The sequence below is a fragment of the Podarcis vaucheri genome (genome assembly GCF_965113315.1).
Source record: "Podarcis vaucheri genome assembly, chromosome: 18".
Lineage (NCBI taxonomy): Eukaryota > Metazoa > Chordata > Lepidosauria > Squamata > Lacertidae > Podarcis > Podarcis vaucheri.
In genome coordinates this window covers 3477835-3504929 of record NC_138756.1, presented here as the reverse complement: position 1 = coordinate 3504929, position 27095 = coordinate 3477835, and the positions used below count along the sequence as shown (strand labels likewise).

General features: G+C 50.1%; 1 protein-coding gene across 4 annotated transcripts in view; it reads right to left on the bottom strand.

The window, feature by feature from the left end:
- The window catches only part of ABHD8 (abhydrolase domain containing 8), a 47133-nt gene that overhangs the window by 4768 nt on the left and 15270 nt on the right, over window positions 1–27095 (bottom strand). The window contains exons 1-3 of one of the 4 annotated variants that reach the window (XM_082206550.1): window positions 26723–27050; window positions 4469–5186; window positions 1388–1558 (exon numbers count right to left, since the gene is read on the bottom strand). In XM_082206550.1, coding sequence (XP_082062676.1) covers window positions 1388–1558; window positions 4469–5178 — 881 coding nt within the window. In that variant the 5' untranslated portion in view covers window positions 5179–5186; window positions 26723–27050. Of the gene's footprint in view, window positions 1–1387; window positions 1559–4468; window positions 5187–14189; window positions 14555–26722; window positions 27051–27095 lie in introns of those variants that run through there. The other 3 variants (XM_082206553.1, XM_082206551.1, XM_082206552.1) reach the window with 3 other exon arrangements.

The following is a 27095-nucleotide window of genomic DNA, read 5'->3' as shown; positions in this document are numbered from 1 at the left end:
CCATAATATCATAATAACAACAACAAAAAGGAAAAGAAGAAAAATGAAAGAAAAAAGTTAAGAAGTAAATAAAATAAGTGGAATACACCTTTGTGAATTCCCTCCACCAGTGCTTGTCATTTTTTCATTCAAGTTCTTATTTACATTGCAAATCATGTACCACTACATTATTTCTTATAATATACTATTATATTATCAAGACAGCTTTATGACCTTAGTCTAAACATATCAACATGCTATCTTTAGAGCAGTGTTTACTCATATACTCTTCAAACCACAACCATTGTGACCTTAATTTCTGATGTGTTTGATATCTTATTGCCGCAGTTAATTCTGCCAGTTCTATAAATTCTGTAAATTTATATAGCCAATCCTCTTTTGTGGGTATGTAATTTCCTTTCCGGGACACGGATGGCGCTGTGGGTTAAACCACAGAGCCTAGGACTTGCCGATCAGAAGGTCGGAGGTTCAAATCCCCACGACGGGGTGAGCTCCCGTTGCTCGGTCCCTGCTCCTGCCAACCTAGCAGTTCAAAAGCACTGCAAAGTGCAAGTAGATAAATAGGTACCGCTCTGGCGGGAAGGTAAACGGCGTTTCTGTGTGCTGCTCTGGTTCGCCAGAAGCGGCTCAGTCATGCTGGCCACATGACCCGGAAGCTGGACGCCGGCTCCCTCAGCCAATAAAGCGAGATGAGCGCCGCACAGTGGCGTAGCGTGGGGGGTGCCAGGGGTGCCGGCCGCACCGGGCGCAACATTTGGGGGGGGGCGCTCGCTGCCTCCGGAGTCGCCGAAGAGCCTCGGGCGCAGGCTGTAGCGGAGCCGCATGTCTCACAGCGCCCGGCTGAAGGCGCCCGGCAGGCAGCGGCTCTCAGCGCTCGCCGCGGAAGATGCGCCAGGCAGCCCCTCCTCACAGCCCTGCCTCCGCCGCTGCTGCTGCAGCTGCTGGGCCATGTTGCATTTTCCTCGCCTCTCTGCCCCCCTCCTCCTCCGGGCAAGCGGCGTCGTTTGGGCAGCAGCGCCAGCGGCAACTCGCAGGTTAGGGGGTAGGGGGGGCGCAAATTACGTGCCTTGCCCCGGGTTAGGGGGCGCAAATTACTTGTGTTGCCCCGGGTGCTGACAACTCACGCTACGCCGCTGGCGCCGCAACCCCAGAATCGGTCACGGCTGGACCTAAGGGTCAGGGATCCCTCTACCTTTAATTCCCTTTCCAGTTCTTTGCAAGGAATAACCGGGCTGCTGCAGTTGCATAAAAGAACCATTTCTTTCCTGTCTTGTGGTATTTCATCTCCTGCTATACTGAGTAAGAATGCAGAGTGGCAAATTGGTGTTGACTGGCATTTTGTCTTGGGGACCTGCAGAGACCCCTGCAAAGGAAGATGGCTACTCACTTGAGGAAGCTCCAAGCCAGGCAGGGGGAGAGGCAGCGCAGGACGCACGTGGGCATGTTGAAGATGGAGCAGAGACTGGGCTCCAAGGCCGTGGGGCCGCCACCATTGATCATTATCACCTTGTGGACCAGATCCGGGTATTCGTGCGCCAGGAAGGTGCAGAAGGAGACTCTGTGGGAAGAAGCAAGCAGGCAAGTTGGAGGGTGCAATAAGTTGGAGGGGGGGATGAGTGTTCAGACCCCTGGGCTCTCACTTGTGGGGTGCCTCACGGCTCTGTCCTCTCCCCCATGCTTTTTAATATCTACATGCAGCTGCTGGGAGAGATCATCAGGAGGTTTGGGCTGGGTGTTCATCAGTATGTGGATGATACCCAGCTCTACCTCACTTTCAAATCAGAACCAGTGAAGGCAGTGAAGGTCCTGTGTGAGTGTCTGGAGGCGGTTGGAGGATGGATGGCGGCTAACAGATTGAGGTTGAATCCTGACAAGACAGAAGTACTGTTTCTGGGGGACAGGGGGTGGGCAGGTGTGGGGGACTCCCTGGTCCTGAATGGGGTAACTGTGCCCCTGAAGGACCAGGTGCGCAGCCTGGGAGTCATTTTGGACTCACAGCTGTCCATGGAGGCGAAGGTCAATTCTGTGTCCAGGGCAGCTGTCTACCAACTCTACCTGGTACGCAGGCTGAGACCCTACCTGCCCGTGGACTGTCTCGCCAGAGTGGTGCATGCTCTGCTTATCTCTTGCTTGGACTACTGCAATGCGCTCTACGTGGGGCTACCTTTGAAGGTGACCCAGAAACTGCAATTAATCCAGAATGCAGCAGCTAGACTGGTGACTGGGGGCGGCCGCCAAGACCACATAGCACTGGTCTTGAAAGACCTACATTGGCTCCCAGGACATTTCTGAGCACAATTCAGAGAGTTGGTGCTGACCTTGAAAGCCCTAATCGGCCTCGGTCCAGTATACCTGAAGGAGCGTCTCCACCCCCATCATTCTACCCGGACACTGAGGTCCAGCGCCGAGGGCCTTCCGGCGTTTCCTTCACTGTGAGAAGTGAGGTTATAGGGAACCAGGCAGAGGGCTTTCTTGGTGGTGGCGCCCGCCCTATGGAACGCCCTCCCACCAGATATCAAAGAGAACAACTACCAGACTTTTAGAAGACATATGAAGGCAGCCCTGTTTAGGGAAGCTTTTAATGTTTAATAGGTTATTGTATTTTAATATTCTGTTGGAAGCCGCCCAGAGTGGCTGGGGAAACCCAGATAGATGGGCGGGGTATAAATAATAAATTGTTGTTGCTGTTGTTGTATACCTTTGGCCATCAGGCAAAAATGTTCTTTAACCAGGCCTTTGACTGATTGACATTCAATGCCCTATTAAAATGTGTTGGCGAGTTTATTGGGTTGTTTTCGTTTTTATTATGTATTTTGTGTTTTTATGTTGTGATTTTACGTTGTGAACTGCCCTGAGACTTGCAGGTATAAGGTGGTATACTACTACTACTACTAATAATAATAATAATAATAATGGTGATGATGATGATGTTTGGAGCCCACCCTGGACGATAGGAATTGTAGTCCAGGTTACGAGTAGGCTGGGTGATATCTAAAGCCAGAAAGGAGGAAGCTTGCCAACAGCTGCTATTCACGTGCGTTGAAAGAGCCTCCATTTTCAAGAGCAGTCTACCTTCACGTTCCTGAGTGGGGGGAATAACAGAAGGTTCCCCTATGCCTGGCTTCCTGGGATGAAAATGATGATGATATAAACTGTGGTCTGCAGACTACCAAAGGTCCATGAGCTTCATTCAGGTCACCTGCAGCGTACCTGTGAATTTGTGTCTGAACTTGGGAGAGGACACATCCATTTACATCAAATATTTCTACCCCTTGGCTCTGCCTCCACATTCAGAGGCCATAATGGAGGGGGAATCATAGAATCATAGAGTTGGAAGAGACCACAAGGGCCATCGAGTCCAACCCCCTGCCAAACAGGAAACACCATAAGGCATCGTTTCCAGGCCTTTGACCATTTTGGTTGCCCTCCTCTGGACACGTTCCAGTTGGTCAGTGTCCTTCTTGAACTGTGGTGCCCAGAACTGGACACAGTACTCCAGGTGAGGTCTGACCAGAGCAGAATACAGTGGCACTATTACTTCCCTTGATCTAGATGCTATACTCCTATTGATGCAGCCCAGAATTGCATTGGCTTTTTTAGCTGCCGCGTCACACTGTTGGCTCATGTCAAGTTTGTGGTCAACCAAGACTCCTAGATCCTTTTCACATGTACTGCTCTCAAGCCAGGTGTCACCCATCTTGTATTTGTGCCTCTCATATTTTTTTGCCCAAGTGCAATACTTTACATTTCTCCCTGTTAAAATACACCTTGTTTGTTTTTGCCCATGGAGAGAGAGGCCTTGTGCCTGAATCCTGCTTGGGGGCTTCGCTTTGAGGGCATCTTTCTGGCCTCTGTGGGGGCAGGAGGCCGCATTAATATAATAATTCATTATTTATACCCCACCCCTCTGGCTGGGTTTCCCCAGCCACTCTGGGCAGCTCCCAATCGAATATTAAAAACACAAATTAGCATTAGATGGGCTCTTCTGATTTTCTCAGCCTTTTTATCACTGCGCTGCCAAGACAGCATTTCCTCGCTTGCATTTCCCCATCTCCGTCTCCTTTCTTTCCCTTATGTTTACCATTTTAAAAACGGTTTCAGTGATACGTTCCTTTTCTTTCGGTTCATACACTCCAACCTACTGCTCCCTTCGAAATATACCTAAGCTAAATTCTCCCTGCTCCCAGGGGATGGCCTCCAGTTCTGGAATAAGCTGCAGAAATCCCCTACAGCAAAACCGACACTTGATGGAACACGGGGCAGAGTGAAATGGAGTGTGCGGGGTGCGGTGAAGCTCAGAAATGGCTCTCCCCTCCCTGCTCATTTGATCCCCAGAACAACCTTGCAAGGAAGGTTAGAATAAGCTTTAGAAATCAACACACACACACACATTCCCGGCCCGCTCCAATGAAACCAGCATTCAACGGAATGGAGTAAACGGGGTTGGGGACCCTCCCCTTGCCCTTACCCATAGGAGTGCCCGATGAGGATGTTCCTCTTCCGAGCGTAGCGCTTGAAGACGGCCCGCATGTCTTCCGCCAGGGCGTAAAAAGTGTAGGCGGCGGCGATTTGGGGGGCCGAACTGCACCCGTGTCCGGCCAGGTCGGGGGCCACCACCTCATAGCCCAGCTTGGCAAAGAAGTCCAGCTGCTCCTTCCAGATGTCCAGAGAGCCCCCCACGCCGTGGATGAAGAAAAGGACCACGTCGCTGTGGGTGCCCTTGCAGCTGGTGATGAACTTGGTGCAGTCGACGTTGACCACTTTCTTCGGCTTCCGCCGGCGGCGCTTGGCAGGGCCGGGACCGGGGGGGTTGGCCGAGGGGGTGGCCGCACTGGCAGCGTCCGAGACCTCCAGCTCCATCGTGCCGTTGGCTTCGGAGCCGTTCTGGCAGTGGAGGATGTCGGCGCGGACGGCGTCGCCCAGGTTCTCGATGACCATCTGGCCGTTGCGGTAAACGGTGATGCGCCGCTTGCAGCGCACAACGCCCGCCGTCTGGGGTGCATCCTCGGCCCCCGGTGGGCGGGCGGGGGCCAGGTGCTTGACCCGCAGGACCCGGCCGGGCTTCACCTCCACGAAGCTAAACCCGTCGCTGGACTCGACGCTCTCCAGGGGACCCACGGCGTTGGGGGTCTTGCCCATCAGGCAACACAAGAGCCCGTCCGTGATGCTGGTGAACATGGTGATTCCTGCATCGAGGGGAGTTGGGGGGGTGACACAATAGTGCGTGAGACTCTTTGGGGTCATGAGTTCAACGTGGGTTCCCTGAAAGAGAATTCCTCTCAACAACCCTGCGAGGTAGGCCAGTGTCATTATCCCCGGGTCCCTGATTTCTGTGCTACAGATGAAAAGACATGGAGCACATTCACCCCACACATTGAAAGCACTTTGATACCACAACAGTCATGGCTTCCCCCCCAAAAAAAAAAAATTGGGGAAACAGTAATTACTTAGAAGAGTCCTGAGATTTCCTAGGGGACCCCCTCTTCCCTCCCCACAGTAAATAAAGCTGAAGTAAATAAATTAATATGTAAAAACTACTGTGGCGTTTTTTTTTGCAGGGAGGGTGTCCCGTTTTGCTTTCAAATTGATGGTGGGCTCTGAACCAACAGTGTTTGTCGTTAGGACACGACAGCGCGCTGCAAAATTTTGCTGCAGTTCAGATATGTGTGCATGTGTATGCATGTATGTGTGTGTAACAGGAGGGTTCATATATGTTTACACACACACACACACTCAAAGTGGTACCTGTGGTTGTGAACGTGATCCGTTCTGGAGGCCCATTCGCAACATGAAAAGAGCGCAACCTGCAGCGGCGCGTCTGCACACGCGCGGGTTGCAATTCGCCACTTCTGCGCATGCGCGTGACGTCATTTTGCGCTCATGTGCGAGCAGCGAAACCCAGAAGTAACCCTTTCGCTCTGTCCCAAGAGACTAGGGCCCTGCGGGACTTGACATCTTTCTGCAGGGCCTGCAAGACAGAGCTGTTCCACCAGGCCTTTGGCCAAGGCACAGTCTGACCCCTTCCTTCGGTAATCCTCACAGAACTCTAGCCCAATGGTTGCCATTAATCTGATTTGAACTGAATTTATAATGAAATGATTTTAGAATGTTGTATCATTTTACTGTTGTTAGCCGCTCTGAGCCCGGCTTCGGCTGGGGAGGGCGGGATATAAATATATTATTATTATTATTATTATTATTATTATTATTATTATTATTATTATTATTCTGGCACTTCCGGGTTGCCGTGGGATGTAACCTGAAAGAACGTAACATGCAGCGGACGTAACATGAGGTATGACTGTACAGTGGTGCCTCGCAAGACGAAAAGAATCCGTTCTGTGATTCTCTTCGTCTAGCGGTTTTTTCGTCTTGCGAAGCAAGCCCATTGACGGATTGGCGGATTAGCGCTATTAGCGGCTTTTAGCGGCTTATCTGCTGATCGGATCAGCTGATAAGCGGCTTAGCGGCTTAGAAAAAGGGGGGAGGGGGAAAAAAACCAGCAGGAACTCGCAAGACATTGTCGTCTTGCGAAGCAAGCCCATAGGAGATTCGTTTTGCGAAGCACCTCCAAAACGGAAAACTCTTTCGTCTAGCGAGTTTTCCGTGTTGCGAGGCATTCGTCTTGCGGGGCACCACTATATTGCAATATCATTCCAATAGCAGCCTCATTATAACAATACCAATTTTCTAACAGGAATGTTCTTGGTCCAGCTGCCAGCTAACCTTGAAGGAACATTCCATTCCATTCCACTTCTCAGTTTTCTTTTCTGAATGGATTGTGCTCAGATCCGGTGTCTGCTGTTGTTTGACTCCCTTGGCTTCTTAAATTATGATTTATTCCATTTGCACATCACACCTTTCCTCCAAGTAGCTCACGGTTGCAAGGCACATAGGTCTCCTCGCCCTCCCACAACCCTGTGAGGAAAGTTAGGCTGAGAGACAGTAACAAACCCCACCCTCCACCTGCAAGCGTCAGGGCTGAGTGGGAAGACTTGAACCCTGGCCTCTCCCAGTCCAGCGCTCTACCCACTACACCAGACTGCCTGTACTTCAAAACTTGCACTACTTAATGCTTCATTAAGCATTAATGAAGCCTCGGTCCAGTATACCTGAAGGAGCGTCTCCACCCCCATCATTCAGCCCGGACACTGAGGTCCAGCGCCGAGGGCCTTCTGGTGGCTCCCTCACTGTGAGAAGCGAAATTGCAGGGAACCAGGCAGAGGGCCTTCTCGGTGGTGGCTCCCGCCCTGTGGAACGCCCTTTCCAGCAGATGTCAAAGCGATAAACAACTACCTGACATTCAGAAGACATCTTAAGGCAGGGAAGTTTTTAATGTGTGATATTTTACTGTATTTTTGGTTTCTATGGAAGCTGCCCAGAGTGGCTGGGGAGGCCCAGCCAGAAGGGCGGGGTATAAATAAATTATTATTATTATTATTATTATTATTATTATTCAAACATGGTGTGCGTGCCGATACGGCCCCATTCCTGTTTATCCCTGGTGCCAATCCTGTCTCCACCAACGAGTTTGCTTTTAGAGGGAGCCTGGCGGATTATGTTTATTATAAACTGTCAGAACACCACAGCTTCTTGGGCTCCTAACGACGAGAGATTAAAAAAATTCAAAATAAAGCCAATGCAGGGGACTTTTGTTGAAAGAAAACAAATTGCACAGAAACCACAAAGGACACAAACTAACAGTCCAAATGCACTTTAAAAAAAACCTCAGATAAGAACAGATCCATTTGTATACAAGTCATCGGACCATCACAAAAGCTTCATACGGCGTGGAAGCCACACAAGGTCACGTCAAACAGGACTTAACTCAGATCAAAGCAAAAAAATATTGAAAGTATATACAACACTAAAATAAAACTCACGTGCCAAATCTCCTGGGCAGATGGCAAAATGCCTCTTAAATAAATTAAAGGAAAGCACGAAGCAAACTTAAAATTCTAAATCTCTCTCACAACACACAGAATGCTCTGAGGAGAATTCTCCAAACTTCAGCTCCTGCGGATAAGAGAAGGGGCATCTCTCTCCCCACAGCACAAGAGAGGAGCAGGAAACCCCAAATCTTTGGGGTGGGGGAATCCTAAGGCTGGGAGGGAAACTTGGGGGAGAAGACATGGAAGCCCTTGACAGAAGGGTATGTTGCCTAAATTACCTGTAATCTGCTATTCATTTTAGAAAGTTTATTTACAATGGTACCTCGGGTTAAGTACCGTATTTTTTGCTCTATAAGACTCACTTTTTCTGTCCTAAAAAGTAAGGGGAAATGTGTGTGCGTCTTACGGAGCGAATGCAGGCTGCGCAGCTATCCCAGAAGCCAGAACAGCAAGAGGGATTGCTGCTTTCACTGCACAGCGATCCCTCTTGCTGTTCTGGCTTCTGAGATTCAGAATATTTGTTTTCCTCCTCCAAAAACTAGGTGCGTCTTGTGGTCTTGTGGTCTTACAGAGCGAAAAATATGGTACTTAATTCGTTCCGGAGGTCCGTTCTTAACCTGAAACTGTTCTTAACATGAAGCGCCACTTTAGCTAATGGGGCCTCCTGCTGTCGCTGCGCCGCTGGAGCATGATTTCTGTTCTCATCCTGAAGCAAAGTTCTTAACCTGAAGCACTATTTCTGGGTTAGTGGAGTCTATAACCTGAAGCGTATGTAACCTGAAGCATATGTAACCTGAAGCGTATGTAACCCGAGGTACCACTGTACTTATCTTTTTATTTATTTCACACAAAAAATTATTCTGCTAGATCGGGAAAAGAAAAACGACTTCGACTGGCCAGCTAAATCAGGCGAGGGGAGTTGATGGGTCTCAAACCCTCAGTGAGTTAGGGGCTTCTCCATCTGGCAGATGGAGCAGATGAGACCAATAATAATAATAATAATAATTTATTATTTATACCCCGCCCATCTGGCTGGGCTTCCTCTGCCACTCTGTGCAGCTTCCAACAAAGTATTAAAATACAGTGGTCTGTTAAACATTAAAAGCTTCCCTAAAGAGGGCTGCCTTCGGTTGTCTTCTAAAAGTCTGGTAGTTGTTCTTCTCTTTGACATCTGGTGGGAGGGAGTTCCACAGGGCGGGTGCCACCACCGAGAAGGCCAAGAGTGGGCCCAATGGTCAAGAAGGCGGTTTCTGCCCATAAAGGGAAGTGAGGGGCAGGTGGGTCTCGTCCGCCTGGGAAGGGAGCCCATCTAGAAGAAGGAAAACTCTGACCCTAAACCACCTTGTGGGACGTCTTTGGGAGAAGAAAAGGCTCAGGAGCAAGCCCTGAGTGTCTGGAGGCGGTTGGAGGATGGATGGCGGCAAACAGATGGAGGTTGAATCCTGACAAGACAGAAGTACTCTTTTTGGGGGACAGGGGGCGGGCAGGTGTGGGGGACTCCCTGGTCCTGAATGGGATAACTGGGCCCCTGAAGGACCAGCTGTGCAGCCTGGGAGTCATTTTGGACTCACAGCTGTCCATGGAGGCACAGGTCAAATCTGTGTCCAGGGCAGCTGTCTACCAACTCCATCTGGTACGCAGGATGAGACCCTCCCTGCCTGCGGACTGTCTCGCCAGAGTGGTGCATGCTCTGGTTACTGCAATGCGCTCTACGTGGGGCTACCTTTGAAGGTGACTCGGAAACTACAACTAATCCAGAATGCGGCAGCTAGACTGCTGACTGGGGGCGGCCGCAGAGACCACATAACACCGGTCTTGAAAGACCTGGATTGGCTCCCAGTATGTTTCCGAGCACAATTCAAAGTGTTGGTGCTGACCTTGAAAGCCCTAAACGGCCTCGGTCCAGTATACCTGAAGGAGCGTCTCCACCCCCATCATTCTACCCGGACACTGAGGTCCAGCGCCGAGGGCCTTCTGGTGGTTCCCTCACTGCGAGAAGCCAAGTTACAGGAAACCAGGCAGAGGGCCTTCTCGGTAGTGGCGCCTTCCCTGTGGAACACCATCCCACCAGATGTCAAAGAGAATAACAACTACCAGGCTTTTAGAAGACATCTGAAGGCAGCCCTGTTTAGGGAACCTTTAATGTTTGATGTATTATAGTATTTTAATATTCTTTTGGAAGCCGCCCAGAGTGGCTGGGGAAGCCCAGCCAGATGGGCGGGGTATAAATAATAAATTATTATTAATTATTATTATTATTACACAAATCTGGAATGGAGTCCCTAAAGCGGTTGGGTGGCGCCTTGACCGCCTCCTTCCAGCAACTCCTGCAGCCCAGCTGGTACCAAGCATCTTGCTTTGGTTTCCTTTGGGCCACATCTGCCAGGCCAAGAGGGGGGTCTTGTTGTCAGCAGCGGAGGAAGGGGCCTTCTTCCTCCCACTCAGCCGCCTTACCGCTGGGGGGGGGGAGGCAGCAGGCGGACCGTTTGGGCAGCGGGGAGCCTGCACACGCCCAAGCCAACGCGTCTCTCCCAGGAGAGACATCGCAAAATTGAATTCTGTGTCAATTTCAAAACATGACTTTCCGTTCTCGTACCATTTCAGAAAGTTCAAATTGGACTGATCCACCGTTCGGTGCGAACTAAATCAAATTTGCCCCACAACCCAACCACTTCTGCTGGAATGTGGCCCCCAATGGGTTTCTAACAGGGCAATGTGGCCCTCGCTCCAAAAGCAAAGCTGAAGCCATCAAACAAGGCCTACCCAATGCTCCCATGCCAGATTAACCTTTTAGTTCAAAATCTGCAGAAGGAGTGACCCCTGCCCCCATCTCCCATCCTTGCAAACCCACAAGTCACTTAAGGAGGGAGGATTTGCGGTGGCTCGGGTGCAGGCCCCGCGGTGAGTGCCGCCCGGCATTTTGTCACCCCCCTCAGCAATGACACCTCCAGACACACTGCCTAGGCTTGGGCCCAAGGGAGGTCACTTTGGTGCTGCAGTTTGACTTCACCTCCGGAGACGCACCGTATTTTTCGCTCTATAAGACTCACTTTTTCCCTCCTAAAAAGTAAGGGGAAACGTGTGTGCGTCTTATGGAGTGAATGCAGGCTGTGCAGCTATCCCAGAAGCCAGAACAGCAAGAGGGATCTCTGCTTTCGCTGCGCAGCGATCCCTCTTGCTGTTCTGGCTTCTGGGATTCAGAATATTTTTCTTCTTGCCTTCCTCCTCCAAAAACTAGGTGCGTCTTATGGTCTGGTGCATCTTATAGAGCGAAAAATACGGTACTCCGTTGTCTCTTGGGGGAGAGATGGATGCCAACCAAGCAAGCATTCAACCCCTTCTCTCCCTCCCCCATATAAAACATTCCCAGAAAATGGTGTGTCCCCACCCCCTGGAAGGAAAAACTGGCTAATCATCGAGTGGACATGGGATCCTTGCCAAACTGTGGCGAGAACACAGTCCCAGTAGCCCCCCTCAGAACATGGTAGGGAGGCCAGACTTCTAGGAGACCTCCTTATTTAATTAACTAATTAGAGTCAACATGATTAGAAGCAAGCCGAGCGGAGCTGAGCAGAGGAGGGAGAAGGGCGGAGGCGGAACAGAATGCTCTGGACTTCCCCATCTCACAAGCACCAGATACACTGGAAAAAGCCAGGCAATATGCCCCACGGGGGGGGGGGGACCCACATTGCCAACTTATCACCCCAGCGGCGCTCTTCTGCCTTTCTCATGCACAATCCAGGAACACAAGGATCTGCTGGTTTTGGTTCTCTCGGGTCACATTCACACCAGAGGACAATTCTTTAAACACTCCAAAGAATTTGGCTTCCTCCAAAGAATTTTCAGAGCTGTTGTTTGTTATGGGTGCTGAGAGTTGTTAGATTCTCTATTCCTCTAAAAGGTAAAGGGACCCCTGACCATTAGGTCCAGTGGTGGCCGACTCTAGGGTTGCAGCGCTCATCTCACTTTATTGGCCAAGGGAGCCGGCGTACAGCTTCCAGGTCATGTGGCCAGCAGGACTAAGCCGCTTCTGGCAAACCAGAGCAGCACATGGAAATGCCGTTTACCTTCCCGCCGGAGTGGTACCTATTTATCTACTTGCACCTTGACGTGCTTTTGAACTGCTAGGTGGGCAGGAGCAGGGACCGAGCAATGGGAGCTCACCCCGTCGCGGGGATTCGAACCGCTGACCTTCTGATTAGCAAATCCTAGGCTCTGTGGTTTAACCCACAGCACCACCCGCGTCCCTAAAAGGTAAAGGGGCCCCTGACCATTAGGTCCAGTCGTGGCCGACTCGGGTTGCGGCGCTCATCTCTAACCGAACTACAATTCTCAGGTTTCCCTATGAAGAAGGATTTATGATTATACCACTCTGGGAATTACAGCTCTCTGGGGGGAATTGGACAACTCTCAGCACCCTTCTTAACAAACTGCAGTTCCCATAATTATTTGGGAAACGCCATATCTGTTTAAAGTGGAATTATACAGCTTTAAATGCAAGGTGTGGATATGGCCTCAGTTTCTCATTTATTCAGTCTTCATTCCTCCACATTTTCTCCAGCAATACCCGAACCTCTCTTTCAAATCCTCGTGAAAATTCAAATCAGCATTTAAGTAGAAATTTATTCTAATGAACGCATTTTTGCAAGCAGTTTTCCTCTACATACTGCACGTTTTTGATGTTATCTGCACTGATATGCATTTTATGCACCATTTCCCACAATACAGGCATTTTTGCATAAACTGGCTGGCTGGAGAAGCTTACATCGCAAAATTGAATTATGTGTGAATTTCAAAACATGACTTTCTGTTCTTGTATCATTTCAGAAAGTTCAGATTGGACAGATCCACCTTTCGGTGTGAACTAAATCAAATTTACCCCACAACCAACCACTTCCCAACGCTCCCCACTGCTGGAACGTGGCCCCCCAATGGATTTCTACCAGGGCAATGTGGCCCTTGGTCCAAAAGCAGCGCTGAAGCCATCAAACAAGGCCTACCCAATACTCCCACGCCAGATTAACCTTTAGTTCAAAATCTGCAAAAGGACTGACCCCCTGCCCCCATCTCCCATCCTTGCGAATCCACGAGTCACTTAGGGAGGGAGCGATTTGCGTGTTGAGGAGCTGGGGAAATGGCTGCCAATTACAGCATGCTGCTATCGACCCTTCTGTGTCAAGGGCTTCTTCCACGGAGCAGAAAATAAGACTGAAAGATGAAGAAATGCAGGGGACCTTTGTTGAAAGAAAACACATTGCACAGAAAAAGAGAGAGAGAGAGAGATATGCTGGTCACCATGGCAACCAAGGTGGAGTCGGGTACCACCATCTGAGTGACTCAAATAACTAAGAGCCGGTTGCATAACGTTGCTTCTGAGTCCAGAAGGAACCGTGTTACATAAGCCACCACTGTCTCCCCTCTTTTCCACCACCCACCCAGTAAGGATGGGTTTGGGTGAAACATGGAGGAAAAGGCGGACAGCAAAATTGCAGGCTTTGGCCTGCAGGAACTGTTTCTGCTTCCGCTTATCAAAAGACACACACACACACAAAAGAATCGAAGCAAAAACAACAGACACCACCCCTTGACTGCAGGTTCCAGAGGGAGGAAAGCAAGAGAAGCACAGAGAAATGTAAGAACAGGCGGCTGGATCAGGGTCCATCCTGTTCTCACAATGGCCAAATATCCCAAATATTCCTAGGAGCCGAGATAGATTGCCTCTGGTCCTGGAGGTTCGATAAGAAAGCAGGAAGAGACAGGCTTCTAGATCAATCCCATCGAAACCATCATTCTGTTCTCACAGTGGCCAACTAGATGCCTCTCTTGGGAAACCCACAAGCCGGGTCCAGGCACAAGAGCAACGTTCTCCTGTTGTTTCCTTCCTGGTTAGTAATCACTGATGGCCTCCTCTTGTGTGAATCCCCTTTTAAAGACATCTAGGTTGGTGGGAGGGACGCAAGTGGCGCTGTGGGTTAAACCACAGAGCCTAGGACTTGCCAATCAGAAGGTCGGCGGTTCGTATCCCCACGACGGGGTGAGCTCCTGTCACTCGGTCCCTGCTCCTGCCAGCCTAGCAATTTGAAAGCATGTCAAAGTGCAAGTAGATAAATAGGTACCGCTCCGGTGGGAAGGTAAATGGTGTTTCCGTGCGCTGCTCTGGTTCGCCAGAAGCGGCTTAGTCATGCTGGCCACACGACCCGGAAGCTGTACGCCGGCTCCCTCGGCCAATAAAGCGAGATGAGCGCCGCAACCCCAGAGTCGGCCACGACTGGACCTAGTGGTCAGGGGTCCCTTTACCTTTACCTAGGTTGGTGGGAGGGAGTTCCGCAGCCTAACAATGTGCCACAAGAGAGGTGAAGGTTTTTGGGTTTTTTAGGGTCTGTGTCTATTTCTTGGGGTTGTACGCGGCTGACGAAGACTACCTTCTGCACTCAGTTCTCAGCTGTGGGTGCAGGATGTGACCATCTCTGAGGTGCGTTCTGTGGTCTCCTAGGAAACTGGCCATGAATGGCTCTTTTCCCAATGGGACCCGTTTCTTCGGCAGGGGAAGTGTTGGCGGTGGCCAAATTGCAGGCATGGCGCAGAGGAGGGGAACTTATTCCAAATCTGTTCCAAAAGAGGCTTTGTCAAAAGCCGAGGCGGCAAACCCCTCCGCTCTCCTTTTTTCTCTCTCTCTCCCCTCTTTCAAATGCGGCTAATTCTGAGGGGTCCCTCTGTCCCAGACAATACCTTGGAACTTGGCGGCGCTCGCATGCGCAGGCAGTTCCGAGGTTCCAAACAGGTTCCGGAACATTCTTATGCAAAGTGGAGTCCGAGTTTGGAGGAGGACAAAAACCCAGGCAGAAATTGGGGGAGTCTCCAAGCGTTAGAAACTCAGATATATAATCTCACCGCCAATTGGCACCTTAAATCTAGGTTAAGATGTCTAGGCGCCTCTTTTTTTAATGATGCAATTTGTTATTATCATCATTATTTTTCATTTCTATACCACTTTCTCTTTTAAAGAAGAAACCTCAAAGCGGTTTTCAACCCATTAAAACATCAAATAATACATTCCAGAATTAAACAAATTCAGGCTTCCATGAAAATATTTCAGATCCTTCTCTCAGGGACATTTGGCTTTCCCCGTATTTATTTACCTACTTAATTTACAGAGCTGCCCCATAGCAGGAGAACTCTAGGAAGGCAGGGTGGTGTAGGGGTTAGAGTGTCGGACGAGGACCTGGGAGATCAGAGTTCGAGTCCCCACTCAGTCATGGAACTCACTGGGCGACCTTGGAGTCTCAGTCCCAGTCTCTTGGCCCACCTCACAGGGTCGTTGTGGGATTAATTGAGGAGGGGGTGGACCATGGATTCCTTGGAGCAAAAGATGGGAGATAAATGCAACCGATAAGCTCTTCTGCTGACCTGCTTAAGGAAGCTGGAGGGGCAAGCCAGGTGGAGATACCAGTTGCCCACCTGGCATCCAGGAATCTCTGCAGGGGCCCGCACCAGTTGCAAAACGCGCCTGGCACCCGGCTAATTTCTAACACCGGAACCCTCCATATGCCGATGAATGCGCCCTTCTTCGAAACAGCTGCCTCCAGGTTCTACAGTGGTGCCTCGCAAGACGAAATTAATTCGTTCCGCAAGTTTTTTCATCTTGCGAGTTTTTCGTCTTGCGAAGCACGGTTTCCCATAGGAATGGATTGAAAATCAATTAATGCGTTCCTATGGAAACCGCTTGCCAGGCTGGCGGTGCGGAGAAGGGCTTTTCTCCGCACCGCAAGCCTTCAGGACAGGTACGGGAACAGAGGGAAAGGGGCGCAGTGCTTCTCCTCTGTTCCCGGGGCTTGTGGTGGGAGGAGGGTTTTTCCTCCCCACCGCCAACATTCAGAACAGCATTCTGAATGTTGGCGGTGGGAAGGAAAACCCTCCTCCCACCGCAAGTCTTCAGGACAGCCACCTGAAGGCTGGCGCGGGGAGAAGGGCTTTCCGCACAACCGCCAGCCTTCGGAGCAGCCTTCCGAAGGCTGGCACAGGGAGAAGGGCTTTTCTCCCCACCGCCAGCCTTCGGAGGAGCCTTCCGAAGGCTGGCGCAGGGAGAAGGGCTTTCCGCCCCACCGCCAGCCTTCGGAGGAGCCTTCCGAAGGCTGGCGCGGGGAGAAGGGCTTTCCGCCCCACCGCCAGCCTTCGGAGGAGGTCCGAGGACAGTGGGGAAGACGCGCTGCGCTTCCCCGCTGTCCCGGAGATTTCCCTATGGGCTTTCGTCTTGCGAAGGAAGCCCATAGGGAAATTCGTTTTGCGAAGCGCCTCCAAAACGGAAAACCCTTTCGTCTAGCGGGTTTTCCGTCTTGCGAGGCGTTCGTCTTGCGGGGCACCACTGTATTTCCATTAACCCATATATCTAGCTCTTTCTGTACAACACAGGTATATTGCCTTACACTGAGTCAGGCCATACGATACAATAATCTTTATTGTCATTGTCCCATACAGAACAACGAAATTGAAAAATCGACATAAAAGCCTGCTATCCCAGCTTGGTTAGCCCCCTAAAAACTCTGATACCCCATTTTTAAATACAGTATACTCCCATAGAGACTCCTTACACTGCACTTGGGTAGAAACTGTTTCTCAGACGGCTGGTCCTAGTCTTTATAACCCTGGACCTTCTTCCAGAAGGCAGAAGCAGAAAGAGATGATTTCCGGGGTGCGCACTGTCCTGGGCTATCTCTGCAGCTTTCGTATGGCACCTGGAAGCGTAGATTTGATCCAAGGTGGGAAGAGCGCACCCAATTACAGTGGTACCTCGGGTTAAGTACTTAATTCGTTCCAGAGGTCTGTACTTAACTTGAAACTGTTCTTAACCTGAAGCACCACTTTAGCTAATGGGGCCTCCTGCTGCCGCTGTGCCGCCGGAGCACAATTTCTGTTCTTATCCTGAAGCAAAGTTCTTAACCTGAAGCAATATTTCTGGGTTAACGGAGTCTGTAAGCGTATGTAACTTGAAGCGTATGTAACCCGAGGTACCACTGTATTCTCTCCGCAGTCTTTACAACCCTGGAGAACATTGTTTTTCCCTGGCCGTGCAGCTCCCAAACCACACACACACACAGACCATAAGTTAGTACGCTCTCCACAGTGCAATGGTAAAATGCCATCAACAGGTCCTTTGAGAGATTGTTTTTCCGGAGGATTCTCAGAAAATATAACCTCTGCTGTGATCTCTTCATCAGGTCTCTGCTGTTTCTCTCCAGGTTAGGGCTCCATCTAGCTTTGTATTGTCCACACTGACTGGCAGCAGCTCTCCCAGACCTACCTAGAGATACCTTCGGGAGAGGGGACGTGGGGCCTTTGGCATGCAAAGCTGACACTCTTCGGCTGAGCTGCGGCCCTGCCCTTTAAAAGCAAAGCAATGACCCGTTTAAATAGGAAGCAGCCTTCTAGGTCAGTGCTGTCCACACGGACTGGCAGCAGCAGCAGCATTTCAAAACAAGGGTCTTTCTGAGATGCCAGGGGAGACTGAACCATGCAAAGCAGCTGTTCTGCGGCAGAGCCTTTCCCTATCTTAAAAATGAGGTATAGAAACGAAATGAATATTAATAATAATAATAATTGTTGTTGTTGTTAGCCGCTCTGAGCCCGGCTTCGGCTGGGGAGGGCGGGATATAAATAAATAAATTTATTATTATTATTATTATTATTATTATTATTATTATTATTAATCTGCAAACCGAAGATAATTTTTGAGCTTCAGCCGGAACTCTGAATACGACAAACAGTGGGTGGAACCTAATGAATTGCCTGAAAAACCTTTTATGTTTCCTGCTTGCAAAACTGCACCTTCAAATTAAAAGACAGAGAAAGAGAGGCAGGATTAAAAGCTTTTAGGAAGAGGCCAAGGGAGTAATCCTTCTGGGAAAGGAAGCTGGCCTCTCCCCTTTCAGCCAGGGGGGCAAGCTCCGCTGCCAAGAGGGATGCATTCAAATTATGGGCAACGAGGGACACACAAACACACAAACACACACACCCTCTCTAAAAGCTCACATCCCTTCCCCATTGCTTGAATCTTTACAAGGAGAACAGGAGGGGAGTGCAGAGTTCCTCTTGACCTAATTCAAGCTGAGCGTGCCTGGATTTTATATAACGGGACTTCGGCTTGGAAAGAAGAGAGAGAGAGAGAGAGAGAGAGAGAGAGAGAGAGAGAGAGAGAGAGAGAGTGGTTGAGAAGGAAAGGTGGAGAATGGCACCCACAAAGGAACAGAGGGGTGTTCTGTTTGTTGAGTGAGGGATGAGACAGCTCATATCACTGACGCCCAAACTTTTTTTTTTTGGGGGGGGGGTCCCTGCCACCTTGGTTCCACAAACTCACCCCCAGCAGTGCCCCATGCCCAATAAAAAAAATATTCAGACTATAATAATAATAATAATTTTTTATTTGTACCCCGCCCTTCCCGGTTCAAAAACCGGGCTCAGGACAACTAACAACAAATTTAAAACACTTAAGTGTTTGATAGAGTATTGTATTTTAATATTTTGTTGGAAGCTGCCCAGAGTGGCTGGGGAAACCCAGCCAAATGGGCGGGGTATAAATAAATTATTATTATTATTATTATTATTATTATTAATTATAGCAGTTTGCACGACCCACCAAGAAAAATAATCATCGGCTTGCAGTGTTGGGAAGGACCCTGGAGGTCCACTGTCTGCAATGAAGGAATCTCGCTGCGAGAAGTGAGGTTACAGGGAACCAGGCAGAGGGCCTTCTCGGTGGTGGCGCCTGTCCTGTGCAACGCCCTCCCAGCAGATGTCAAGGCAATAAACAACTATTTTACTTTTTAAAGTCAACTGAAGGCGGCCCTGTTTAGGGAGGTTTTTAATGTCTGACGCTGTATTGTTTTTAATATTCAGTTGGAAGCCGGCCAGAGTGGCTGGGGAAATATATTAATTATATATAAATATATTATTATTATTATTATTATTATTATTATTATTATTATTATTATTATTACCATCATATCAACTAAAGCATACATACAGAATCATAGAAACAATAACATTCAAAGCAGTGGCAATTAGTTGCCCACTTACTCAAAATCCAACTGAAACTCAAGTTTAATTAATTCAACAAAACTGATGAAATTGATCCAGTGATGCCAGCTTTTCACACAGTCCTTTACACCGCCAACGAACGCCCCCTCCCCTGCTGCCACCTTACTTTTTAGCACCCCGCCTAGACTAACTGCCCTCCCCCATGGGGAATTACCACCTACTTTGGAACCCCCCTGGGTATTTCCACCCTGAGAAACTCACACACCTCCAAGCACCCAAAAGACAAAAGCAACCCCCACACACACACAAAAAGGCCCACTCCTGAGATATTATGGCTCTCTGAACACCACCCATATCAAACGAGGAATGGTGCTTGTAACTAGTGTGCAACACACCCACGGGGGGGGGGGGAACAATGCTGTCCAGGGTTGTAAAGACTGAGGAGAGAATAATTGGGCGCACTCTTCCCACCTTGGATCAAATCTACGCTTTCAGGTGCCATAAGAAAGCTGCAGAGATAGCGCAGGACAGTGCGCACCCCGGAAATTATCTCTTTCAGTTTCTGCCTTCTGGAAGAAGGTACAGTGGTACCTCGGGTTACATACGCTTCAGGTTACATATGCTTCAGGTAACAGACTCCACTAACCCAGAAATAATATCTCAGGTTAAGAACTTTGCTTCAGGATGAGAACAGAAATGGGGCAGCGGGAGGCCCCATTAGCTAAAGTGGTGCTTCAGGTTAAGAAAGGTTTCAGGTTAAGAACAGACCTCCAGAACGAATTAAGTACGTAACCAGAGGTACCACTGTACAGGGTTATAAAGACTAGGACTAGCTGCCTGAGAAACAGTTTCTACCCAAATGCAATTTTGGTTTTAAATGCAGTGTAAGGTAGTCTCCGGGGACGCGGGTGGCGCTGTGGGTTAAACCACAGAGCCTAGGGCTTGCCGATCAGAAGGTCAGCGGTTCGAATCCCCGCGACGGGGTGAGCTCCCGTTGCTCAGTCCCTGCTCCTGCCAAACTAGCAGTTCAAAAGCACGAAGTCCAAGTAGATAAATAGGTACTGCTCCGGCGGGAAAGTAAACGGCGTTTCCGTGCGCTGCTCTGGTTCGCCAAAGCGGCTTAGTCCTGCTGGCCACATGACCCGGAAGCTGTACACCAGCTCCCTTGGCCAGTAAAGGGAGATGAGCGCCGCAACCCCAGAGTTGGCGTAACCTGAAAAAACGCAACCTGAAGCGGCTGTAACCCGAGGTATGACTGTATAAGGGGCAGCGCAAGATATAATGCATAAGGTCCTCTACTTCAGGGCATCCCCTAATGCAAACACGTTCGTTTGTTGGTCTGCCTCTGTGTCTCCATAGTCCGACTCGGGGGCAGCAAGGCTTTTGAATGCCACTATCTGGAAAACCGCAGGAGGGGAGAGTCTTTTTGTCCCTTCTTTGTTTAAAAATCACGCCAGCTATGTGCACCCACCCCCTCACCAACCTCCACCCCAGCCGATATTTTGTTGGGCGCATCGCTCTTGCCCCACCACAGAGCCCTGCCTCCTCTTGCATTCCACAGACTGGAGAGAGAGAGAAAGAGAGAGGAAAGGAAAGGGAGAGATAGAGGACGGCATAAACAGCTGCTGTGTGCATATGGCAGGGGAAGATTTTTGGGCAGATGTCCAGGGCCCCACTCAGCAAAAGAAGCAGGAACCCCTCCAACAAAACAGGACTGTCTTGGTACGTCGGTTTTGATATATCTTGATTTATTCAGTAGATGCATATCCCTACCTTTTAGGAATCTTTCCTTACACGAGAAAACCACACCCACTCACCGGCGGATAGCAGCACGAGATGCTTGCCTGATGCTGTGCAAGTAATGTCCACACTGACTGGCAGCAGCAGCAGCAGCAGCATCACTCCAGGGTTACAGGGGAAAATCTCCTGGTGCCTGGCTAATTTCTAGCACTGTGGCCACTGTAAGGAGAGGACCTTGGACAAGATGGGCCCGATCCAGGATGACTCTTCTTCAATTATGCTCTCTTTTCTTGCAGCTCAGTCCCCAGGGGGCATCTTCAGGTGGAGCTGAGAGATATCCCACCCCCCAAGTCTGAAATCCTGGAGAGCTGCTCCCAGTGTAGACAAAACTGAGCTAGATGGATTAAGGGTCTAAGGCCCTCAATTAAATTAGCTGTTTATGCAAAACCATAAGGACTAGCTGGATGATCCTCAGGGATCCTCTCAAATCTACAATTCGGTGATTCTATGACTCCCCCCACACACACACACACACCTGTGGCTTGATCTAGCTGCTTCAGGGCTGCTCTCATGGGCTACGACCAACTTACAACTCCCCATCAGTGGGATGCTCTCCCCAGGAAGGTTCGGCTGGTGCCTTCATTATACAGTGGTACCTCTGCAGGTGGCGCTGTGGGTTAAACCACTGAGCCTAGGACTTGCCAATCAGAAGGTTGGCGGTTCAAATCCCTGCGACGGAGTCAGCTCCCCTTGCTTGGTCCCTGCTCCTGCCAACCTGGCAGCTCGAAAGCACGTCAAAGTGCAAGTAGATAAATAGGTACCGCTCCGGCGGGAAGGTAAACGGCGTTTCCGTGCACTGCTCTGGTTCGCCAGAAGCGGCTTAGTCATGCTGGCCACATGACCCGGAAGCTGTACGCCGGCTCCCTTGGCCAATAAAGCGAGATGAGCACCACAACCCCAGAGTCGGCCACGACTGGACCTAACAGTCAGGGGTCCCTTTACCTTTACCTCTGGTTACGAACGGTTTCAGCTTTAGAACGGACCTCCAGAAGGAATTAAGTTCGTAACCAGAGGTACCACTGTACACCTTTAGGCGCCAGGCAAAAACATTCCTTTCCAGCCAGGCCTTTGGCCGGTTGGCATCCGATGTCCTTTTATATTTGTCGTGGGAGGGGACATTATGGGGGGGGTTCTTATTTTTATTATGCAGTTTGTGGTGTGTGTTTTTAATCGTAATTTTATGTTGCAAACCGCCCTGAGACCTACTGATAAAGGGCGATGTAGAAAATTTAATAATAATAATTGCAATGGGTCTACCTTGAGTAGCATCATAGAATCACAGAACTGTAGAGTTGGAAGGGACCCCAAGGGTCATCAAGTCCAACCCCCTGCAATGCATTATATTTATGCAAGGAATTATATTTATTTCTCTATATATATCTGTCTGTCTGACCATCAGGGGATTCGAACCGCCGACCTTCTGATCGGCAAGCTCTAGGCTCAGTGGGCACAGTTCCCCATCCAATCCCATTTCTTTAGAGACATGGGATGCTGCCTTACACTTTAGCTTAGTCAGACCCTTCATTGGCCCACTAAGCTCAGTATCGTCAGCACTGACCGGCAGCTGCCCTCCAGAGTTTCCATGCAGGGCGCCTCCTCCTGGCCTCATCTGGAGAAGCCAGGTATTGAACTATGGGACTTTGTGCGCGCAAAGCAGATGCGCTGTCTGTCTGCGCTTCTCCCTCTTGGGAATGTGGACTGGAAGAATGTGTGTGTTTTATGCTGAAATGGCAGAGCGATGCAGTTAGATAATGATAGACGCTGAGTTTCAAAGCCTTGCACACTTCTCTGCCCCCCCCCTTTAAAATGGCAAGGGACATTTGTGGAAATCACAGCTGCATAGAACTGTGATTCTTTAGCCTGTTCTTTAGGCTATTAGGCTATTCCTTAGCCTGGAGAAGAGGAGGTTAAGGGGTGATATGATAGCCATGTTCAAATATATAAAAGGATGTCACATAGAGGAGGGAGAAAGGTTGTTTTCTGCTGCTCCGGAGAAGCGGACACGGAGCAATGGATCCAAACGACAAGAAAGAAGATTCCACCTAAACATTAGGAAGAACTTCCTGACAGTAAGAGCTGTTCGACAGTGGAATTTGCTGCCAAGGAGTGTGGTGGAGTCTCCTCTTTTGGAGGTCTTTAAGCAGAGGCTTGACAACCATATGTCAGGAGTGCTCTGATGGTGTTTCCTGCTTGGCAGCGGGTTGGACTCGATGGCCCTTGGGGTCTATTCCAACTCTAGGATTCTATGATGAGGACACCCTCCCATCAAAAGTCAAGGGGAAAAGAAACTGTACAACCTGCAGAAGACCTATGAAGGCAGCCCTATATAGGGAGGTTTTTAATGTACAATGTTTTGTTTTGTTTTTTGTATTTGCTGCCTGCCACCCAGAGTGGCTGGGGCAACCAAGTCAGATGGGTGGGGAATGATAAATGATGATAGATGATAGATAGATAGATAGATAGATAGATGATAGATAGATAGATAGATAGATAGATAGATAGATAGATAGATATAGATAGATGGGATGCAGGTGGCGCTGTGGGTTAAACCACAGAGCCTAGGACTTGCCGATCAGAAGGTCGGCGGTTCGAATCCCCGCAACGGGGTGAGCTCCCGTCGCTCAGTCCCTGCTCCTGCCAACCTGGCAGTTCAAAAGGACATCAAGGTGCAAATAGATAAATAGGTACCGCTCCAGCGGGAAGGTAAACGGCGTTTCTGTGCGCTGCTCTGGTTCACCAGAAGTGGCTTAGTCATGCTGGCCACATGACCTGGAAAAGCTGTCTGTGGACAAACGCCAGCTCCCTCGGCCTACAGAGCGAGATGAACATGCAACCCCAGAGTCGTCCGCGACTGGGCCTAATGGTCAGGGGTACCTTTACCTTCACCTCTAGCCCAAAGTCTGCACAGAATGTACAAGGAATTTTATATGCTCGTTCGGGGCTACCACCGACAAGCCTCTGCTGTCACCTTCAGCTGGAAGCTTGGTTTCCAAAACACCAGTGCACTCCTGCCCAATGAGCATGCGCAAAGGGCTCCTTTGCTGGACCCTTCTCCCAGGCCCTGAAAGCGAGGGTGTGAAGCACAAGGCACAACGACGTCTCGGAGCACCGCCTACATTGTTGTATTCGACGTCTGTATTCGAGGGAGGGGGCAACAACAATTCCTCCTGTTGGCAGTGGGAAGGTAAACCGGTTAAACGCCTTGTACCCTAAGCCAATGGAGGCGTATTGACAGGAGCCAGATGGCATCAGCTCTGCCAACTCACCGCGAAGCAGGGGGCAGATATTAAGGGGGGCGCAATGCCTCCCCCACCAATCAAGATTATGTCCCCTCCGTCTCAAGGGGTTGGCTGGAATAGGCCAAAGGGCACCCATCTAGTCCAGTATCCTGTTCCCACAGTGGCCAAATGCCCCTAAGAACCTAGGAATCAAGTTAGACTGCCGCTAGACCTGGAGGTTCCAGAAGAAGAGCCCTGCAGCTCTTCTCAATTGTGGGTCCCCAGATGTTGTTGGACTACAACTCCCATCATCCCAAGGCCAGAGCTCAGGGATGATGGGAGTTGTAGTCCAACAACGTCTGGGTACCCACTGGTTGAGAACTGCTGCCCTAAGGGAAGTCCTCAAACGGGATTTCAACCAGTGTTCAAAATTAGCCAGCCACCAGGCACATTTTGCACCTGACTCTCCGCCAAGGGCGCGGGTGGCGCTGTGGGTTAAACCACAGAGCTTAGGGCTTGCTGATCAGAAGGTCGGCGGTTCCAATCCCTGTGACGGAGTGAGCTCCCGCTTGGTCCCAGCTCCTGCCGACCTAGCAGTTTGAAAGCACGTCAAAGTGCAAGCAGATAAATAGGTACCACTCTGGTGGGAAGGTAAACAGCGTTTCCGTGCACTGCTCTGGTTTGCTGGCCACATGACCCGGAAGCTGTACGCTGGCTCCCTTGGCCAATAAAGCGAGATGAGCGCCGCAACCCCAGAGTCGGCTACGACTGGACCTAACGGTCAGGGGTCCCTTTACCTTTTTATCTGCCAAGTGAAAATGCCTGGGAGCCACAACTGCGCCTGACATCTTCCCCATCTAGGTATCCCTGGATCTGCACTGTTTTCAAACACCAACACCCCCTCCTGTAGAATTATCTCCAATATATTTTATCTGCACGATCAGAATGAATTTCAGCAACTAAAATGCATTTTCTGTGCAACCTGAGCAGGAGCAGTGAACAACATTATAGTGAATTGTTGTCGCTTGTCTTGTCTTTCCCCACTGCCCTGCTCAGAGTTGGGAAGAATATCCCCATGTTATGAACGGTCTGAGTCACCATTACGAAAAAGAGGTTGGAATACGCCAATAGATAGGTCTTTGGATCAAGTGACTTTCCTTCTTTTAAGTTCTCAAAGCTCTTAACCAGGCCCAAGGTTGTCCTCTGAACTAGCCAGATGTTGAACTGAGAATCCATCACAGTCAGTCCTTCATTTGGAAAATAAGACTTTAGAGCCGTCTTGCCACAAAAGCACAACTAGGCATTGTGTTTTGGCATTGACAACCTTGGTTTCAGCCTTAATTTAAGGAGCCTTGTTTCTTTGTTCATCTGAGTTTTTAACACCGCTTTCAACCCAAACAAGTTCATACAGTTTTAGCAAACTCTGGAACGTTAAGCCTGCTGCTGTTACACCTAGGTAAAGGTAAAGGGACCCCTGAGCATTAGGTCCAGTCGTGGCCGACTCTGGGGTTGCGGCGCTCATCTCGCTTTATTGGCCAAGGGAGCCAGCGTACAGCTTCCGGGTCATTTGGCCAGCATGACTAAACCGGTCGGTGGTTCAAATCCCCGTGACGGAGTGAGCTCCCATTGCTCGGTCCCTGCTCCTGCCAGCCTAGCAGTTTGAAAGCATGTTAAAGTGCAAGTAGATAAATAGGTACCGCTCCGGCGGGAAGGTAAACGGCGTTTCCGTGCACTGCTCTGGTTTGCCAGAAGCGGCTTGGTCATGCTGGCCACTTGACCCGGAAGCTGTACGCCGGCTCCCTCGGCCAATAAAGCGAGATGAGCGCTGCAACCCCAGAGTTGGTCACGACTGGACCTAATGGTCAAGGGTCCCTTTACCTTTACCTTTAGCATATCCAGGTAGGGTCAGGGACCCCAGTGGGACACTGCCAGTCAGTGTGGACAGTGATGAGCTAGATGGAACAGTAGAAGGCAGCTTTCTGTTTAATTCAGTCCATGAGGACTAGAATCTTGATCTGTTTTTAAGGGAAGGGCAGAGCTCTGGCGTAGGCCATCAGCTTTGCATTAAGTGGGTTTCAGATCCAATCTTGGGGGGGGACCCCGTCTGAAATCCTAGAGAGTCACTGCTGCCAGCCAGTGTACTGAAACAGATGGATGAGTGGGTTTGCATATGGCAGCCGGGAAGATCCTCTGCCTGAAGCCCCGGAGGGCGGCTGCCAGTCAGTGCAGCAACACTGAGCCCAGATGCACAAGGGCCTGACTTCGCAAAAACACACAGAGATAGAGACCAGCGTCCATCCCAGACCCTCCTGCACGCATCCTGACCTTGCTTGGATATTGCCCTTTCCAATGCATGCGTTGGAAGCTTGGGGGGGGTAATCCGCTCCTTCCCCCCCCCTTTAATGGCTCCCTGGCCAGCTGCAGCAACCTCCTGCTGGAATGGCAACGCACCTAATTATTCTTATTTTTAGCAAGAACCGCGCGCAACCCGCAGAGGACAACCCGCCCGGTGCCTCCGCTGCCACCGGTAACCGACAGGCAAACAAGCCCTTGTTGTTGCTATGCTTTCAATTGGCTCGCCTGCAAAGCTCCTTAAAGCTTTGCAAATCCTGGCTGATCTCTTCGGCTGCTTTTTTCCCAGGCTCCTTGGCCATTCCCTTCCTCTTTGCACAGACCTCCCCATTACTACCTCCCCGCGCCTCCATTTCCCTTCCCTGGAAACGCATTGCTCAAAGGACTGGTGCAAAAATATAAACGCATATGAAATCAGAGCATCCTCACCTCATTTATCCGCAAGGACCAGTCAGGCTCCGCGAGATGGCAAAAGATGGTTAAGAGAAGGAAGGAAGGAAGAAGGAAGAAAGGAGCAGGCTCAATATGTCTGGGGACCGCATGCAACCTTCCCCTTACCCCACCCCAAACCAACCCCCTTTCTGCTGCTGCTGCTGCGATTCTGTCCAGCTGACACTGCCCCCCCCCCCGGTGAGAGCTATAGGGATTTCAGCCCAAGGTTTCCTTCCTGCCTTCAGAAATTCACCTCTGCAAACGGGGAGGAGGGGGAAGAGGAGAGTTAAAGCCTTGCCTGCACATCAAATCCCTCCTTGTGGGAGGAGGGGTCTGTGGCACATGACGGACAGGTGGAGGAGGAGGAGGA